At 37.1% G+C, this 19,503-nt stretch overlaps 5 protein-coding genes and 1 non-coding gene across 7 annotated transcripts; 3 read left to right on the plus strand and 3 right to left on the minus strand.

Annotated features, from left to right (window-relative positions):
- Positions 1-60: 60 nt before the first annotated feature.
- LOC103327951 (glyoxylate/hydroxypyruvate reductase A HPR2-like) lies at positions 61-2,904 on the minus strand. Its single transcript, XM_008230332.2, has 2 exons — positions 2,239-2,904; positions 61-754 (listed from the first exon to the last, which is right to left on the minus strand). Exons 1-2 carry the CDS (start codon positions 2,887-2,889, stop codon positions 236-238), a joined length of 1,170 nt encoding a protein of 389 aa, XP_008228554.2. The 5' UTR covers positions 2,890-2,904; the 3' UTR covers positions 61-235.
- Positions 2,905-4,651: 1,747 nt separating this feature from the next.
- On the minus strand, positions 4,652-6,812 carry LOC103327952 (glyoxylate/hydroxypyruvate/pyruvate reductase 2KGR). Its single transcript, XM_089050250.1, has 3 exons — positions 6,218-6,812; positions 5,088-5,620; positions 4,652-4,866 (listed from the first exon to the last, which is right to left on the minus strand). Exons 1-2 carry the CDS (start codon positions 6,638-6,640, stop codon positions 5,102-5,104), a joined length of 942 nt encoding a protein of 313 aa, XP_088906376.1. The 5' UTR covers positions 6,641-6,812; the 3' UTR covers positions 4,652-4,866; positions 5,088-5,101.
- Positions 6,813-7,881: 1,069 nt separating this feature from the next.
- RHC1A (RING-H2 finger C1A) lies at positions 7,882-10,049 on the plus strand. 2 transcript variants are annotated; one of them, XM_008230334.2, is made up of 2 exons: positions 7,882-8,040; positions 8,759-10,049. In XM_008230334.2, exon 2 carries the CDS (start codon positions 8,842-8,844, stop codon positions 9,799-9,801), a length of 960 nt encoding a protein of 319 aa, XP_008228556.1. In that variant the 5' UTR covers positions 7,882-8,040; positions 8,759-8,841; the 3' UTR covers positions 9,802-10,049. The 2 variants fall into 2 exon arrangements, with proteins under 2 accessions (XP_008228556.1, XP_016649250.1); XM_016793764.2 differs by having other exon boundaries at positions 7,997-8,153.
- Positions 10,050-10,184: 135 nt separating this feature from the next.
- Positions 10,185-14,232, plus strand: ROPGEF12 (RHO guanyl-nucleotide exchange factor 12). Its single transcript, XM_008230335.3, has 7 exons — positions 10,185-11,564; positions 11,692-11,808; positions 12,129-12,283; positions 12,391-12,465; positions 12,576-12,848; positions 12,958-13,278; positions 13,495-14,232. Exons 1-7 carry the CDS (start codon positions 11,333-11,335, stop codon positions 13,918-13,920), a joined length of 1,599 nt encoding a protein of 532 aa, XP_008228557.1. The 5' UTR covers positions 10,185-11,332; the 3' UTR covers positions 13,921-14,232.
- Positions 14,233-14,340: 108 nt separating this feature from the next.
- On the minus strand, positions 14,341-15,597 carry LOC103327955 (photosystem I reaction center subunit VI, chloroplastic). The gene is made up of 3 exons (XM_008230336.3): positions 15,431-15,597; positions 15,204-15,330; positions 14,341-14,721 (listed from the first exon to the last, which is right to left on the minus strand). Exons 1-3 carry the CDS (start codon positions 15,556-15,558, stop codon positions 14,542-14,544), a joined length of 435 nt encoding a protein of 144 aa, XP_008228558.1. The 5' UTR covers positions 15,559-15,597; the 3' UTR covers positions 14,341-14,541.
- On the plus strand, positions 15,039-15,112 carry TRNAT-AGU (transfer RNA threonine (anticodon AGU)). The gene has a single exon. It is a non-coding gene; the product is annotated as a tRNA-Thr (tRNA).
- Positions 15,598-19,503: the final 3,906 nt, after the last annotated feature.

Raw genomic sequence — 19,503 nt, forward strand, 5'->3', positions numbered from 1 at the left:
ATTAAAGAGAAAAATCTGCTTGAGGTTGCATTTAGCAATTCTCGATTAGAAGGTTTCCAATTAAGGGTAAAATGTACTGATTCATGCTTCAATGAATTAACGATAAATTTCAATCAGTTGTTTCACCAAGACTCATTTCCAATCCTAGAAACAGCCATCTCTTTTTGTCTGATAGAAACAATTATTCAAGAAGACATTTGCGGTCAATGGACGACATGTTCAGATACTACAAGTACTAAACCACTGGTGTCAACAATGGTTTCTTCAAGAAGTGAGCCTCAAGATTCTCAACCACGAGGTCAGCCATGACATTGCGAGTTTCTACCGTGCCACTTCCCACATGAGGCAAGAGCACCACATTCTCAAGTCCAAACAGCTGCTCGGGAACTTCTGGTTCCTTCTCATAAACATCGAGCCCCGCCCCACCTAACCGGCCTTCTACCAGAGCGGATACCAACTCAGCTTCATCAACATGAGGGCCTCTCCCAATGTTGATGAGAACACCCTTCGGACCCAAAGCATCAATGACTTCCCGGTTGACAATGTGGCGGGTCTCTTCAGTTAATGGGCATGCAACAACTAGAACATCACAGTTGGAGGCCAACTCCACAACACTTGGGTAGTATTTGTACTTCGGCTCTGGTTTTGCAGTTCTGGAGTAGTAAGCGATTGGGCAGCTAAAAGCCTCAGCTCTCTTTGCAACTGCTTTTCCTATTCTTCCCAGACCGATGATGCCAACTGTTTTTCCAGTGAACTGAAAAGGAAGGACAACTATTAAAACAAATATACTATCAAGAAAGAAATGTTTTAGGCAGACTTTTCCCTAGCTCGTAGTTACTAATTACTACTAACTCTATTTCAGGACCCAATAAAGGGAAAGAGAAAGGGGAAAAAAGCTATTTGTTCTACATTCCTATAAATAAATATATAAAAAAGCTATTTGTTCTATCAATTGATAAACTCGACATTTCAAATTAGAGCTACATCTGTCTCCAACTTTAAAATGGTAGACATAATTAAAAGCGGTAAAGAACCCAAAATATCAACATGTCACAAAATTATTACATTCGAACTACCATAATAACAACACATCTTGATAATCTTGATTTCATGAAAGGACTTCATATCTTATGCTATCATGTGCATAGCACATAAGCAGCTTATATAAAAGTGGCAAAACTCCTTGAAACCCACAGGGAAGCAGTTTATACATGAAAGACAGAGGAGCAAAAGCAATTACACAGAATATTGAGAAATAGCAAAGTCCACGATATTGCCAATGAGATCACACAAGAACCACACACAGGAAAACAATAAATCGAAAAATGCGTAATTCAACAGGCATTGACATTTGCACACAAAACAGATTAAAAATAACCATGTTTGGTTACCATTGAAAGTATTATACAGGATGGAAGTGAATTTTGTTACTAAATTTTCAAATGCATTACTGTAAAATTGGAAACAATACGAAAAGTTTCAATAGATACACCAAGCCCGAAGAGCAAAGCAGCCAGTAAGCAAGCATTTTTCAACCAAAGAAATAGAATGCGATGAACACTCCATAAACACAAAGGGTTCACAGATGCGCATATACATACAATAATGAGAAACAAACAATCAACAGCCGCAAGCTTTCCTCATTACATCTACAGAAGAAGCTATTCAAATAAGAATCAGAAACAAACAATCAATATCGAATACCATCTCACCCTCTTTCCCTTTAATGGGTATGGGTTGATGTCATCCTAAATACATCAGTACAAGAGTTGCTTTCAGTACAGACAACAACACTTGAAGACATCTTTCAGCCTGTACTTAAACTTACTGCTAATCTGCAGAAGCACTACTATTTCATGCCTTTAAATTCTAAACTCAGTAAAGAACATCAAATCCAGGACTTCACATCTTGTGCTTAACAACAAAGCTTTATCATCAATTCAACTGGTCGATACCAGTATCACGTTTCTTATTTCTTTCAAACAATTGGGTTTTCTTTTTTTGGGGTAAATTTTTACCATAAACTCAAACTGGGTATTCCACCAAACCCAACAAATAACAAAACACAATTACAAAATTTTACTTTAAACCTAGACACAAATCACAAAAACCATAATCAATATTACTTGAGACCAAAAGAAAAAACGAAAAACAAACCAACTCAACGGTGAGTAGATGAAAAAAGAAAGAAAGCATAACCAATGCAAATTAAGTCCAAAAACAGAGAAAAGACACAACCTTGGTGGTCAACTTGTAGTCACCCTTCTTCCACTGCCCGCTCCTCACATACCGATCACACTCACAGAGCCTTCTCAGCACAGCCAACGTCAACCCAATAGCAAGGTCCGCCACGTCATCGGTCAAAACATCGGGCGTGTTGGTGACCCGAATACCCTTTTCCCTGCACTTGTTCAAATCGACCTTATCGACCCCGACGCTGAAACAGGCCACGATCTCCAGCTTCGGCAATTTCTCAATGAGCTCGGCGTCCGCTCCGTTCCCTGCATTACCGACGAAGGCTCGGATGGAGCCGGAATGGTCCTTGAGGAACTGGGTTTTTTGAGGGACGGTCCAGAGCTTCAAGAGGTTGAAGCGCTTCTCGAGCTCTTGCTCTAAGTATGAGGACATTGGGGCTGGCATGAGAACGCCTATGGACTCCATTGTTGGATTTTCGGTACTGGGTTTCGATTGGTGGCACCCAAAACGGTGGGAAAGGTTGAGATTTGTGGACTGGTAGTGGTGGACGGTTGTTTGTTGTTGTGTTGTGGTGTTCAGAGAGGAGGACCAGTGGAAGGGAAGAAATGGAGTGAAATGTAGACGTCTCGTTGGATGAACGCAGGTTGAGATTAGCTTACAACCAAAACCAAGCGTGCTGTAGTGACCAGCCATTTTTTATTTAAAAATATAAGATAAATTATATTAATAGAATAATGCAAAAAAAAAAAATGGTCTGAAAATAATGCAATTTGTTTTGCTAAATAATTAAAAGTTTATTTTGTTAATCATTAATGTGATATATAAAGCAAAAGGCAGTGAAACATTCAAAATACCAGAAAATTTCATTGGTTAATTCAAACATTAAGAATTGAAATAATTATGAATTAAATGAGGATAATATGGTAAATTCACATTTTTTTTAAATATTAAAACAAATCAAATAATAGGTCATACTTTTATGGAGCATGCTATCTATGTTATCTTTTCTTAATTCTAAAATAAAATAAAAAGAAAAAGAAAACCAATTGGCACATGCGTGAGCATATGCCAAGGGGCTAGTGTATATATATATAAAACAAGGGGGCTTCTCCATTGTGAAGTCCCACAATGCAGATTTGTTACGGAATTGAATTTTTGACCCTAAAGTGAAAAAAAGAGCCAACTAGCCGGAAAAGAGAAGAAGAAAAAAATCACCAGATGACGAGAGAATAAAACTGGAGGAGAGAAAGAAGGAAAAAAGAGATAAGGAAAGGGAGAGGGGAGAGAGTCGAGAGAAGGAAAGGAAAGAAAAAATAAAGATGAGAGAGGAGAGAGGAGTTAACTCAAGAAGAGGAAGAATAGATGTGAACCGTTCAAATCAATTTCACAGTCAAAAATTCAATTCCATAACAAATCAGCATTGTGGGACTTCGTAATGGAGAAGCATATATAGCAAAAGTCACATAATGATTAAACATTAAAAAAAAACTTGAAACATTCAAAAGGCAGAAAAATCGTTACAAAGAAAAAATTAAAAACACAATTTCATTTTGAAGGAAGAAAAACGTAAAACAGTAGCTTATATTAAAATACAAATAATTAGAAAGCAAAAAGTAAATAAAACTCCATGTTTAACAAGATTCTCCATAATTTGACCGAAAAAACAAGATTCTCGTAAAAAGAAGTGACACGAGGATGAGTCTGAATCGAGAGACTAGTTTACCGCAAAAATGGGCTGGCAGAGTAGAGGGAGTTGGTGGAAATGGAAACTTCAGCAAAAGACAAGAGAACATGAACTGGAGTCTGAAGTGTAGGTATTTTTAAGGCAAGTAGAAGATGCTATCCTTTGAAACTATGCTAATATAGTAATTATGTTTGATTTGAGATGCATTTTGTGTGGGCCTAGTACGTTTTGTGTTTGCGTTGGTTCTTTATTGCTCTGGGTTATTTTGAGTTGGTTTCTAGATTGGGATTTTGTATCTCTTGTTGTAACTCTTCAGATTTTTTTTTTTTTTATACTTCTTATAACTTATAAGATCACTTTCAGCAGTTTGCCATTTGCCATGGCAAAGGAGGGCTAGACAACCACTAAAGTTGTGGTGTTTCTACCAATTCACATGAATAACTATTCACATGAGATATGATGAGAGAAATTTATATAGAGTTCTGGTATGGGAAGCAAAAACTATGACTAAAAATTTATTTTTTAAAAAAATCTGAATTATTTTGTAGATTTTTTTTAAATTGTTGCTGACTTTAGCAAACCCGAACTTGAACTAGGGCTATTCTTGCCCGAGGGCTGGCCTGGTTTTGTGGGCCCCAGCAGCTGCCCTGGCCAACCCGAGTTGCTGGAATTACTTTTTGGGCCCTCACCCCTACACACACACCCCACCAAAACCACCCCACCAATTATTTCATTTCCTTTTATCAAACCTACGACTGAGTGCAAGGGTAATTTCATCACTTTAATTCTCTTCTCTCTCCTCTCATCTCTTATTTCTCTCTTTTTAGGGCATTTTGAAATTACAGACTCTTCATAGGGTAAAGGAGATCTTGCCGATTGAGGGTATCCACCACTTAATGGATACTTCAGATTGTTGTACTCGTTGGAGGTTCCAAGCACTTGCAAGTGAAGGATGAAATCCCCCATTCTTCAAAACACACAATAACCTGCAAGTGAAGCATACAAAGCTTGTTAAGGAGCCATCCCAACTACTTCCATTGCAGAAATTGCAATAATTGAATAAAATGGATGCAATCAATCTCTAGTCAAGCAGAAGCGAATATGCACTTTAATTACCAAGATTCTTTGCCAACTCTTGAAAAAATGGTCATGGATTGAAGAAGTTTTGGTACCAGAACAAGACAATGAAGCCTTCAATCAACTTTACCTTCAAATACTCTGTTAAACGACTGGTGTCAACAATGGTTTGTTCGAAAAGTGAGCCTCAAGATTCCCAATCACAAGGTCAGCCATGGCAGTGTCAGTTTGTACAGTGTCACTTCCTACATGAGGCAAGAGTACCACATTCTCAAGCTCAAACAACTTCTCAGGTACTTCTGGTTCATTTTCATAAACATCAAGTCCAGCACCACCTAACCGACCTTCTAGCAGAGCAGAGACCATCTCAGGTTCATCAACATGAGGACCCCTCCCAATGTTAATGAGAACACCCTTTGGGCCCAAAGCATCAATGACTTCACGATTAATAATGTGACGGGTCTCGTCAGTTAATGCACACACAACAACCAGAATATCACAGTTCGAGGCCAACTCTACAACACATGGATAGTATTTGTACTTCAACTCTGGTTTTTCTGTTCTGGAGTGGTAAGAGATTGGGCAGCTAAAAGCCTCAGCTCTCTTGGCAACTGCTTTGCCAATTCTTCCCAGACCGAGGATGCCAACTGTTTTTCCAGTGAACTGTAAATGACAGGAGAGCTATTAGAACGCAGAAACAAAGATACTATACGGATGAAATGTCAGGAAGAGAATAAAAAAAGGAAAGAAAAAGAGAGAAAAGAAAAAAAAAGAAGCCATTTGTTTTAGTAACTTATGAACTTGACTTATCACATTAAAGGCACAACTATCTCCAACTTTTAAAAGTTCAAATGTCAAGTACTTGTAACATAACCATTAGATTCAAACTACCCTAAGAAAACACATCGTTAGCATCCTGTCATGGTTTTAAGAAAGGAATTCATACCTTTATGCTGTCATTTGCTTGATTACTATATCGTGCAGCATTTTATGCATAGAAAATGAGCAATACCCAGTCTACGATAATGGCAATTAAACAAACACCACACAGCGGAACACATTAAATAGAAAATGCGTATCAGGTTTATTATTCTTTCCCTTTTGGTTCAACAATTGGTAAACTTTCTTTACCATAATCTTCAATTCCAGTAAACCAACATTAGAAATTGGTTGCCAATGCACAAGCAAAGCAAAGCAAAACAAAATCAACACAATAATAAGCAATAAAAATTATGTCTAAAATACTAAGAAAAAGCAAACCTTGGCTGTCAACTTGTAGTCACCCTTCTTCCACTGCCCACTCCTCAGATACCGATCACTCTCACAGAGCCTTCTCAACACAGCCAACGCCAACCCAATAGCAAGGTCCGCCACGTCATCGGTCAAAACATCGGGCGTGTTGGTGACCCGAATACCCTTTTCCCTGCACTTGTTCAAATCGACCTTATCGATCCCAACGCTGAAACTGGCCACGATCTCCAGCTTCGGCAAAGTCTCGATGAGCTCGGCGTCCGCTCCGTTCCCTGCATTACCGACGACGGCTCGGATGGAGCCGGAATGGTCCTTGAGGAACTGGGTTTTTTGAGGGACGGTCCAGAGCTTCAAGAGGTTGAAGCGCTTCTCGAGCTCTTGCTCTAAATATGTGGACATTGGAACTGGCATGAGCACGCCTATGGAGTCCATTGTTGGATTTTGAGTATTGGGTTTTGATTGGTTTTGAGTTTTGTGGCCCCCAAAACGCTTGGAAAAGGTTGTGATTTGTGAACTGAGAGTGAGTCGGTGACCGTCTGACTGTTAGTTATGGGGGTGGCTCCTAATTCTGTGGTGGTCCCGCGAGGACGACAATGTAAACGTCGACGTATTGTGTAAATGGAGAGAGCATACAAATAAATAGAGTTATTTTCAGATATTTCACAAAAGCCTATGAGGTTTCAGAAAATACATGAACACTCCTTGAGTTTTTAAATTGTTTTCATAAAAATCTTTTCGTTGATTGTTCATTCAAAATTTGATGATTTAATTTTAAAAACATGTGCAAATGACAAAATCAACATCAATGAATGCATGTGCAATCTAATTCCAAAGACTTTGTCATTTGGAGAAATTCTTCTATCTAAAATTATCAATCTTTAGATGAAAAATCAACGAAAATGGTTTTATGAAAATAATTTAAAACCTCAAAAGGTGCTAATGTAATTTCCCAAATCTCATAAGGTTTTGTGAAATATCTTAAAGCCTCAGGAGATGTTAATATAAATAACTCCACACAATTACAACCAAGTGAGTAAGCAAATTACAATAAAGCGAATTAATAAATAAATAAATAAATAAAATAAAGTCCAAATTACTTTTCTTTACCCTTATACAATAAAATATTGTGAGAGAAGTATGAAGCCAAGCATATACATAAATACTTTTTTTTTATGCTTGTATTTATTACATGTGAGAAGCAAGTTCATTAGAATAGACAAAATTTGATGACTTAGTCCAACATATGGCCAACTACACAAGTTCATTAGAATAGACAAAATTTGATGATTTAGTCCAACATATGGCCAACAACACTTGGATGGACACAATTGAAAACTTGAGTTAAAAAGGATGAAAAGTTTGTGATTTGACTTAAGTAAAAACCTAACCTCTTGTTGACCGAGAAAAAAAACCCTCTTGACTCGCCCTTACACGTGTGTTTTGTATTTATTTTTATATTTTTTTGACATAAATCTTTATTTTTTTTAAATATATTGTTTTTGTGTATTTGTCTATTTAAAAATGTAATTCTATTTTGGAATTTTTTGAGTTATTTGGAAGGGTATTTCGCTAGGTATAGACTTTAGAGATTACACAGCTTATTTATGGTCAATGTCAATGAAAAAAAAAATGCTCTAGTGAAGTTATTTTAATTAAATAGGTGTTCTTATTTCCAACCGCAGGATCAAATGAACGGCTCTGATTTGAGGAAGACCCATCTGGAGAAGAGACTAGAGAAAGGGAGAGACAACACACGCCTCACTCATTTTTTTCTTCGCACAATCGATGAGAACACAATCCGAGAAAATTGAGCAAAGCTTTGCGTTCTCAAGGTTAGGGGATTTTATTTTTGTTGCTTAAAGTTCTTCTGCACTAACTATATTTTTTTTAAGGCTTCCTATTTTGGATGTTAAGGCTTTTGTTTGTTGATTCCAATGAATCTAAGGTCAGTGTTTCTTGTTATTATTATTATTTTTTTAAAATTTTGTAGTTTCAAGTTTCTGAATTTCTTGGGGTTTTCAGATTTTGTATATCAGAGCCTTTGGTAATTTCTAGCTGCAAATGAGACTAGGTTTTTTTTTTTTTTCAATTTTTTTTTCCTTACTGATGGTTGTGCTGGTCAAAGTTCTGATCTTGGTTATATTTTTGTTTATTTGTTTGGTATTTTGTATATGGAATCACTAATTGCTAAGATGCAACCAATTATCAACCTGAATAGATGGGTTTGGTTATACTGGAATTCTATTGTTTAGTATTTGAATTGGGTAATTCTAAGCTTTGAGAAAATAATTTGGATTGAAGAAATTTTAGAAGTATATATATATATATATATATATATTGAATAATCTATCTGAATAATTTATCTTTTCAACAATGGATTTAGATTTTGATATTCTTTGATAGTATCAAATGTAGTTTCAATTTCTTTATATGAAACCATCAAATTTGAATTTGTTTGGGTCCAGATTGTATGATTTTTAATGATTTTGAAACAAGTGGCTGACCTTGTGTCTGAATCCTTTTTTGATCTCCCTATGTTACCATGCTCAGATAACCTTCAAAGATTGAGGAGTTCAGAGACGAGACTTGTTGCTTGTACAATAAGATTTGAAAGAGCAGAGGGAGAGGAGATAATGTCAAGTGGCCGAAACACCCATTGGTGTTACAATTGCAGGCGACCGGTTCGTCTGCAAGGGCGAGATGCAGTTTGCCCAAGCTGCGATGGAGGATTTATTCAAGAACTCGATGATATGGTTCATGTCAGTCCACTGGATTTCTTTGGACTGGACAATGATGATGATCATGACAGGAGGTTTGGGTTCGTGGAAGCTTTCTCAGCCTGGCAGCAATCGACAGACAGAAGACGTAGCGATATCAGGGGAAGATCAGATGTAGTTCCTGAACGTAACCCGGCATTTACTCCTCTGTTGATCTTTGGTGGCCAAATTCCTTTTCGACTGTCTGGGAATGGTGCATTCGAAGCTTTTTTCAATGGCTCTCCTGGAATAAGTGTGACGCGGGGTAATGTGGGGGATTATTTTGTAGGTCCTGGCTTGGAAGAACTGTTTGAGCAGCTTTCAGCTAATGACCGGCGAGGCCCTCCTCCAGCATCTAGAGTTTCAATTGATGCAATGCCTACTATTAAGATCGCAAATAGGCATCTTCGTTCTGATTCACACTGCCCTGTTTGCAAAGACAAGTTCGAGCTTGGATCTGAAGCAAGGCAAATGCCCTGTAACCATCTATATCACACAGATTGTATTGTACCATGGCTAGTCCAACACAACTCATGCCCTGTTTGCCGCCAAGAACTGCCTCTGCAGGGAGCCGCAAGTGGTGGTAGCTCGAATGGTCGAAGTAGAGGCAGTAGTTTTGGTAGCAATACCAATGGAAGGGAGGGTGGTAGAGAAAACCAAGGAAGGAGAAATCCTTTCTCTTATTTGTGGCCATTTCGCTCATCTGGTGCCAGCTCTAGCTCGAGCCATACCCATGCCCATACCCATAACCATAACCCAACAGCCGAAAGTAGCTCATCGACTATGCGTGAAAACAATAATCAGATGGGCTATTCAGGATGGCCATTTGATTACTGAGGTTATAAAGTTCACATTACTGTTTGCTTTCCTCTTGGATCAGAATGTAGAGCTGCCAATTGAACTAAGCAAATTGCTTGTGGTGAGTGCGGGTTTGAGACCCTGTTTTAGTGTTCCAGTATGTTGTTAAAAGGTGCATGATGGTCTTTTGGTGTTTAATATGCCTCTCTTTCTGTGTAAATGACTATTTCCTTCTTTTGTGAACTGCTGTATTTCTAAGTTGTTCTTGGCTTCCTTTGTATGCTTCATACTCGCTGTCTTGATCGGTGTAAAATTGTTACCGTAGGAGGTTTTAATCATTTTGTTAATCCCACATAAGAATCATTAGTGTAATTTACCATGAAGGATTTGGAAATTGATGGAGACTTCAGAAAAAAGAAAACTAAGCATTAATTTGAATAGATCATAAGAACACATAAAAACTGGTTTTAACGTTTATCCATTAGTACTTTAAACTTTTTCCTTTTAATGAGATCAAAACCTTAGACTTGGCTATATTATAAATCAAGAAAATCTTAATCAATTTTGATTGGAATAAGAAGAAACTTGTGATCCAACTTGCAGTCGATGTAATGCTGACTTAGTCCTCCCAAATCAAAGGTGCACGGTTCCGAAACCAACCCGGCCAAATATTCAATTGCATGAATAATATTTTCCTACAAAGTAGAGAGAAATACCACTATATTAACAATGTCGGTCGATGTATTATTCATAGATATTTTCTTTTAAAAAAATATTATTCATAGAAATTATATGCTGTTTTAATGTCTTTATTGTATAAACAAAAGGCAGTGTATTCATAAATATTGGAGAATTGATAATGAAGTTCTTATAAAGAAGTCGTTGGAGTAGAGAAGATGAACAATTTTTTTTTGTCTGTCTGTCTGTCTGTCTTTCTTTCTTTCTCTCTCATATAAAATGAAATAAATATTCTATGGAGGGAGGAGCTGATATTGACCTACCAGAACCATCCACTTCATGAGGAGAGAGAGAGAGGGAGAGAGAGAGCTGGTAAATTAGAAATGCACCTCTGTCTTACCGGGATTTTAGCTCTCCTTGACCTCCACATTTAAACCTCAACCATCCAATTCATGCAAACCTCAAAAAGCCAAAGCCAAAACCTCCCAACACAACAAAAAGAATAGTTTTGTTTCCTCATTTCTCACAACATGCACCCCACGTTCCACCAACCCAACTGATATCAAAAAAAGAAAAGAAATTAACTAACCCCAAAAACCCATCAATCTCAAAACCAATCACCTCCGCATTTTTGTCAAAACTTGCCAATTTCTCAAGAAACAAGAGCACACAAAAAAACAACATCATCAACCACAAGAACAACAACATCAGCAACAAAATACAACGACAACAGCTCTGTTTCTCAATCATTTACAAGTTCTCACCTGCAAGAACTTGAGTAACAGACAAAATTGATCCCTCTCCTCCCCTCCCTCCTGCCAATAGATTGAGCAGCACTCATGCCTTGTTCTCGCTTGTTCATTCTATAAAGGTTTTTCTCAAAAAGTTGAGAATGGTCCGAGCACTTGAAGAAGAAGAAGATAATTACAAGTCAAGATTGTATCATTTCAAAGGGATGCATGAGAATACAGGAAGGCATACCAAGAGTTTGAGCGTTGAGAGCGCTACCGCGTTAGAGTTTCAGGACGATGATAAGAAGGGTTCAAGAAGTAATGGAGCTCAAGGCTCCAAGTCACGGTTGAGCAAAGAAGAAGCCGAAGCCAGAGAAAAGCAACAACAGACAGGTGAGCTTGTCACCACCATAATTGTTGTTGTTAGTTTGAATAAATAGCTTAGCTGGTCCTGCAGAATTTGCCAGCATACATATCTTTATTTGAATTATAATTATTTGGCTTGTTGGGTTTGATTCAGATATGGAGCAGATGAAGGAGAGGTTTGCCAAATTGCTTTTGGGAGAAGATATGTCTGGTGGAGGAAAGGGTGTTTCGTCAGCTTTGGCTTTGTCGAATGCTATTACAAACCTTGCCGGTATGCATACTTTTCGTCTATTTCGTGTAAATGTGGTACAAATAGTTTTATTATAATTGTTATGACAGCAAGATATATCTGGAAAGATTATACATTAGTTTAAGGTGAATGTAGGAATTGTGAAATGCAGCTATTTCACATTTCATATTAGTTTTGACTCAGATGGTGGCATTGACATATTAATGTTGGTTTTTGATTTTGAATGTCCAACTATATTGACCTTTTTCTTACAAATTATATAGTATGCACTATTGAAAAGGCTGACTTGTTAGATTTCCAGTTCGCATAACAATCATGTTACTCTTCCAAATGCATTGCAGCTTCTGTTTTTGGAGAACAAACTCGCCTAGAACCCATGTCCGCAGACAGGAAAAAGAGGTGGAGAAAAGAAATAGATTGGTTATTATGTGTGAGTGATTACATAGTTGAATTTGTTCCTTCACAACAGAAATCCAAGGATGGAAGCAATATGGAGGTACAATCTCTTCCCTACTCCTCTCTCTCTTTCACACACATACACACATGGGCGCATGGCGCAACATTTCACATCTTGATGAGAGTTTGCATGTTTTGGTTTAATAGATAATGGTGACTCGGCAACGAACAGATCTTCACATGAACATTCCTGCCCTGCGAAAGCTTGATGCAATGCTTATTGTAAGTAATTATGTGCTTGCTAAAATTCTTTTCCATTTTCCATAACATATGATTTCATGTCCTGTGTGTACAATGGATTATATTGCTCTGACAAAATTTATAATAATCAGGACTGTCTAGATAATTTCATAGACAAGCAAGAGTTCTATTATGTATCCAAAGATGCTGATGAGAACGAGAAAGGAAATGCAAAGAGAAAAGATGACAAATGGTGGCTACCTACTCCTAAAGTTCCGCCGAATGGTTTATCAGAAGCGGCAAGAAAATTTTTGCAGTATCAAAAAGATTGTGTCAACCAAGTGCTCAAAGCAGCAATGGCCATAAATGCTCAAGTTTTATCAGAAATGGAAATTCCCGAGAACTACATTGAATCCCTCCCGAAGGTAAAGAAAGTTAGAACTAATCTCATTGCAATGTTACAGGCCACTTTTGAGCCTTGATGAGTTCTCTTACCACTTTATGAAAATGAGATGGTTTATTGGTTTTATGCAGAATGGAAGGGCAAGTCTTGGTGATTCGATCTATCGGAGCATTACAGTTGAATTCTTTGATCCTGACCAATTTCTTTGCAGCATGGACTTATCATCAGAGCACAAAATACTGGACCTCAAAAACAAAATGGAGGCTTCCATGGTAATATGGAAGAGAAAGATGAACCAAAAAGATGGGAAATCAGGTTGGGGCTCAGCCGTGAGCTTGGAAAAGAGAGAGCTCTTTGAAGAGAGAGCAGAGACCATCTTACTCCTCCTCAAACAGAGGTTCCCTGGAATCCCTCAATCTTCACTAGACATCAGTAAAATCCAATACAACGCGGTAAGACATAATTCATATCCCTTAAATCTTGAAGAATTACTCCACCCCCTAATTGCAGAATCAAAAAGTTAATGCAAGCTTATTGGCAATGTAACAGAACATACCACATAATATATTCTATTCTGTTTGTAGAAGTGTTGTTTGGGAAAAATTATTTCTTGTAATATTTGATCATGCTATATGAACTTACATAAAGGCTTTTTCTTGGCTTTATAGAATGTTGGACAGGCTATTCTTGAGAGCTATTCAAGAATACTAGAAAGCTTGGCCTTCACAGTCTTGTCCCGGATTGAAGATGTACTATACGCTGATTATGCTTCTCAGAATCCATCACATGTAGCATGTAAAAGGAACAATTTAGGAGAATCTACACCAGTTGCAACTTCTCCAGATAGGTCCACAAAAGAAGAGAATTCCGGGACAGAGACACCCGGTTCAATGACACTGTCGGATTTCATGGGTTGGGGATTGGATCAAGCTGACACTGAGGCACAAAAGGACCTAGATGCTACAGATGAAGGCAAAGACTTCTGTGAGGTTAAGCATCCACATATGCAGAAGATTGCCAACATAGTGACCAACAAGAAGATTTCCTATCTAGATAACTTGGGTGGATTGAGAAGTCCAACGGCACGCCACTAACAGCATTGACAGGAGAAAAATCAAAGGAGTTTGAGCAAAAAAGAGAGAGAGAAAAGGAGAAACAAAATGAGAGACGCAGCGATGTAAAGAGCAAGAAAGCCTAGCCTTCAAATGTAAATTTCAGCACTCATTGGCATCCTTGGAGTTGTCATCACTAATTTTCATTCAATTCCTTCCTTTTGTACATAGGGAAGAATGAGAAAACCCAATGGGGTGCATATGAAGCATTTTGGACATTGTTTCTTCTTCTGTAGAAGAAACGGCTTTGTAGACTGACTGAAAATATAAATTTGATGACTTCTCTTAGACATATGCTCATTTTTTTCCTTGCCCATTTGTACTCTAAATCCTCCAGACTGTTCGCAATATTTTCTACCAATTTTCATCATGTTTTGAAGATTTCAGACTTCACTGATCATAGACCACAAAATATGATGATATCATGATCTTAAAACATAAAAGCAGTAGTGCCCCAAATTGCACTTGAAAGAAATATCTTTGAATAATTGTCAAGTGAGGGGGTCTTAATTCTGCATTAGACATACTTACAAGTACAAAATAGAGAAGCAATTACATACACATGATGAAAAGCTTTGAAAATATGGAAAATCCCAAATGCAATTAGATCTTGCCACGTGGGCCTAGCTTGGGTGGAAGTTGTGGGCCCTTCTTGATGGGTAGAATGTCATCTGAAGCAGTGGCACTAAGGTAAGCAATGGTGGAAGCACCTCCCAAGATCAGGAACTTGAGCAACAAGCCTCTCTTGGTGAATGGAGCAGCAAATGTCTCAAAGAACTTGCTCTGCATAAATATTAGCATTTCATAGCCATTGGCAAGCTTAAATTAGATGATGACTTGGTCAAATAACTGAACCAACTTGGGTTACATATTCAATTGTTAATTATTAGCTTGGATTAGAAAATAATTGGGAAATATTGGACCAACATGACCTAGATTAACATATACATGATATTTGATTATATAGCACATGCTATAACATTAGAGACAAATATAAAGTTTAATGTGTCAGGATTTCCATTAAAATTAATAATAGAAAAGAAAACTGCTTTTCAAATAAGCTGTTTAAGTTCTATAAAATTTTGCTTCTGTCAACAACAGCTTTCATAGCTCAGTTGGTTAGAGCACCCGTTTAGTAAGCGGGAGGTCTTGAGTTCAACTCTCAATGAAAGCATTATTGTTTTTTTTCTCTTTTTCTTTTCTTTCTAATTTTAAGTACATTATTTACATACATTCAAAGAATTTAGGGTAGTTAGCAACGGAACCTGAAGAGGGTTGTAGGGTGAGGGTGCATCTGAGCCGTACAAGTCCCACTTCCCGGTAGTGTTGCCCAGATCCTCAAGGTCAAAGTAGACACTTTTGTCTCCATACTTGGCCACCACAGCACCACTCCTATTTACCCAACACACCCAGTAAACTTATAATTAAACACACCCATTACAAATTTACAAGCTCATGGAAAATATATAGAACCTTTTCTTCTAGCACTTACCTGATGTTTTTGGGTCTGAGGGTCTGGCGGGTGGGCTTGACAGAGAGCTTGGTTCCAGTGAAGGAACTTCCGGCAAGGCCATTGATGGTGGCTGGTTGAACAGCTGCTAAGGTTGCCAGAGATGCCATGGCCAAATAATTTGGTCTGCTCTGAGTCTCTGGCTAGCTAATTTTATTTTTCTTTTGTTCTTGTTTCAGTTGGGTTCTGGAGGATGTGGAGCTGAGTGTGTATGGGTTTTTGATCTTTTGCATGGATCTGAGCATGACACGTGGTGAGATGGGTTTTGTTTAGAGGATATTGAACTTCACTTGCATGCTGCCACGTGGAGTGGATGCTGGATAAGCCTATCCTTGTTGATCATATTCAAGAATCTCGCTAGAGCACACTATTCTTAGTGGTAATTTTGTTTTGTTATGTTCTTTGTCTATAGAGAAAATAATAAAAATGATCATAAGACGGGATATGTGAGTTAGAATAGTTGTTTAGAGTATTGTGTCTGTATTCGAGTTTGAATTTCCCTTAGTTTAATGACTTTACTTTACTTGTACTTTTTGTTCATAAGTTAACTCACGCTTTAAGAATAATTAAAATAGATAATATAATTCGAGGAAAATATATTAAAAGTCGTTAGCCAAAATAACTTTAAAATTTATATAGAAAAAGGTCACACTTGGAAAAATTAATCTCAATTAAAATTTTTAATTGAATATCAAAATTAAAAACAAGAAGTCAAATTTGAGATATTGTGATTATTTTATTTTATAGAAAATATTGTATTCGTTTATTTATTTGAACATAGTTGAATGATTAAAAGTTTTTCAATTTGAGTGTGTCATATTTGAATGATTAGTAAGTTTTTTCAATTTGACTAGCTATTAATACATTGATTTTTCTTTTCCAATGTAAAAGATTAATTAAATTCGAATCCCCTCTTATAGAAATATTAAAACACAAAGATTCTCTTTCTCTCTATTTATTTATCATCCATGGAATATATTGACTTAAAACATATTAATATGAACTTGGCCAAAGGAGGAAAAACTAATAATGGACTTGATAGTTTAGATTATCGCCCCTTTCAATAGAAAATGTCCTAAAAAAAATATAATATTAGAACTCAACATTGTCCCCAATGTTAAGAAAAGAAAACATGCAACACCAAAGTTAAGGAAGGAAGCAGAAAAAAATTAAACTAAAAGAAAAGAAACAAGAAAAAGAAGAGGGCTTCCGGGGTTTATTGGCTCTAGCTCCATAAAGAGAAATTGATGAGTCATGATGCTCGTGTACAAGGCAAACCACCCTCAAACTTGGTGTGAGATAGGGTGGGCATTGAGACCGGAAAATCGGAACACCGAGCCTCATTGGATAGAAAAAACTAGAAAAAAACCGTGTTGATTAAAAAGTCAACAAACCAACACCGAACTAGACTGGACCAAATCAAACCGATTTCGGTCACACCTTACAAAACTAAACATGATGGGACTGATTGTGTATTTTTTAAATATTTAAGTCCAATACTAAAGTTCTAATCCCATATCTAATATTTCCCAGCCCAATTTCAAAGCACCTCTCTTTTCTAGGCCCAATCATTTCTCTGCGCATGAAATTAGATCATTTGTGAATTTTGAAGCCCAAAATATAAATTTTAGTTGGAATTTGTAAAATAATAATAATAATTGATAATAATTTAAAAATATACAAAAAAATTCAATCAAAACCGGAAACCGCACTGTAATTGGTTTAAACTGAACCTACCGATTTCATAAATTTTTTCACCAAAATCGGACCGAACCACACCAATTGAATAGTACCAATTCCGGTGTGAGGTAGAAATTGAACCGAACCGGGCCACGCCCACCCCTAATGTAAGATAGCAGCCCTTGAAGACAACAATATCAGTAAAAGGTGCTACAAGGATAGCAGCAGCAGCGCAAAAATTGCCAAAGTGCAGCAACAAGACCAATGTCCTAAATAAATTGTTTTGTCAAAAATTGGCCCCAAAACCAGTTCCCACAAGTGTAGTATGTTATGTAGAAAATATCTATGCAGGATGTTGGCCTCTAAAATCTTCAAAGAAAAATTGGACCCCTCAAACCTCATCAAAAAGGAACAACAAGGTCTAATTGAGGTTTGTAGACTACACTTTTCCACTTTCTTCACATTCATGGCTATAAACCCACTGGAATAGCTTTGAATAGGTAAAAGAACATTATTGGCAGCTGAAATTTGATGAATTGAGCTATTCATCATAATTTGGGTAGCTCAAACCCCCAAACTAGCCGTGTAAGAGATCCATTGTTCCTTTGAGGCCTTGTACACCACTTCACATTGAAAACTATCCTCCCACATCACATTAAAGGTAGGCAAACGGTAGAAAGATTAATTTGTGTCGGTATGCTGTCGTTACATGTTGAACGTTTGTTACATGATTTGTTTCTTGATTGCATTTATCTTTTTAATTTACGAGGATTTAACGAAGATGAAAACTGTTGGAATGCAGGGGTTGTGGAACCATTATAAAAAATATACGAACTTTCTTCCTCTCATGTAGAAAGAAGTTGCCTTGTAGCTCTCATAATGTGATCAAAGTACTAATCAAACGTGGCTAATTAATCGGGGACCAGAAAGCATCACACTCAACTCCCCATGTGTGTTGGAAGGTTTTTTAAGTGATGACCATTTTAGTTTTACGAAATAATAGGTCATAGTAAGCTTAAAATTAGCAATCTCAGATCCTTTTAAATAAATCAAATATAAGTACTAATTGTCACTTTGATAATGATATGAGAAAAGGATATTTCCCACTTAAATATACAAGTGTAAAAATTTCTACTATATCGCGCTAATTTTTTTATGAAAAAAATAAAAAATGTTGAATTTAAAATTTCTTTCTTTTTGGAGATTTTTTTAAAAAAAAAAAAGGAAAAGAAAAGAATAGTAGTTAGGAGGTTTAATGCAGATAAAAAAACAACCGTGTTTTTTCCACATGGAAACGACGTTAAGTTTTCAAAATACACTATTCATTCTTCCTCGCGATGTCTTCCTTGCATGGTATGATCATGTTCTTCGCTCCGCCTGGAAAGTCTGTTTCTGCAAGAATTGAATTAAATATCACTTATATGATAATGGAGAAAACTTGTGAAAAAGCGTAGTAAAAAATGTTGAATTTTTTCTAAAAAAAAAAAGGAAAAGAAAAGAATATGTTGAATAACCACATAGAGACTATATGTACTGCAACTTGCAAGAATAGGTTTATATTACTATATGAACAATATGTATCAAGGATTTCCATTATTAAATGGGCTATTGGAGGAAATTAAATTTGATGTTTAGCCATTCCTCGAGCCATTCATGAGAACCTTCACCATATATTTTGCCTGCAGTGGGTGGCATTTTAGTCTAGAGTCTAGTTTTTTCAAAACTCAGGAAATGTTATAAGTATGTGTAAGTAATAGCTAGGTGAGTGAAAGTCGTCTCAAAGGCCAGTCCAAGACTTGCCCTCCCCTGCAGAATCGCCCTTCGCTGTAGACTCACCCTCTCCTTAGTCTGAATCTCATGTCACGCCTTCAACTGCAGAGCCTCCAGCTGCTTCCGTACTGGATGTTGCTCCTGCCATGTCTGCTTATATTATTCTATTTCGTGTTCTCTTGCGTGAATTGTGTTTTCCCTTTCGCTGCCCATCATTATTCACTGTGATAACTTGAATACCACGGACATGGCAGCCAAAATATGTCTTAAAAGTATGTGTATTATATATAATGGTCCATATATTCTTCTTAGGAATACTTAATTGATGGTTGTGTAAAATGTGGATTAATTGGATGCAGCTACGCCATGATATCATTTGTGGCATCCACAATCAGGGGCGCTCATCGCCATCAACGTGTTAATCATGGAGTTCGGTCTCATTCAACGCCTGGAAAAGTTTTTGATATGCTGAATGGATTTGGAACAGTAGCATTTGTTTTTGCAGGGCATAGTGTGGCCTTGGAGATTCAAGCCACAATCCCTTCACCTCCAGAGAAGCCATCAAAAGTTGCCATGTGGAAAGGTGTTGTGGTTGCTTACATCAT

This window comes from Prunus mume, linkage group LG4, assembly GCF_029339155.1.
Source record: "Prunus mume cultivar Tortuosa linkage group LG4, ASM2933915v1, whole genome shotgun sequence".
Classification (NCBI taxonomy): domain Eukaryota; kingdom Viridiplantae; phylum Streptophyta; class Magnoliopsida; order Rosales; family Rosaceae; genus Prunus; species Prunus mume.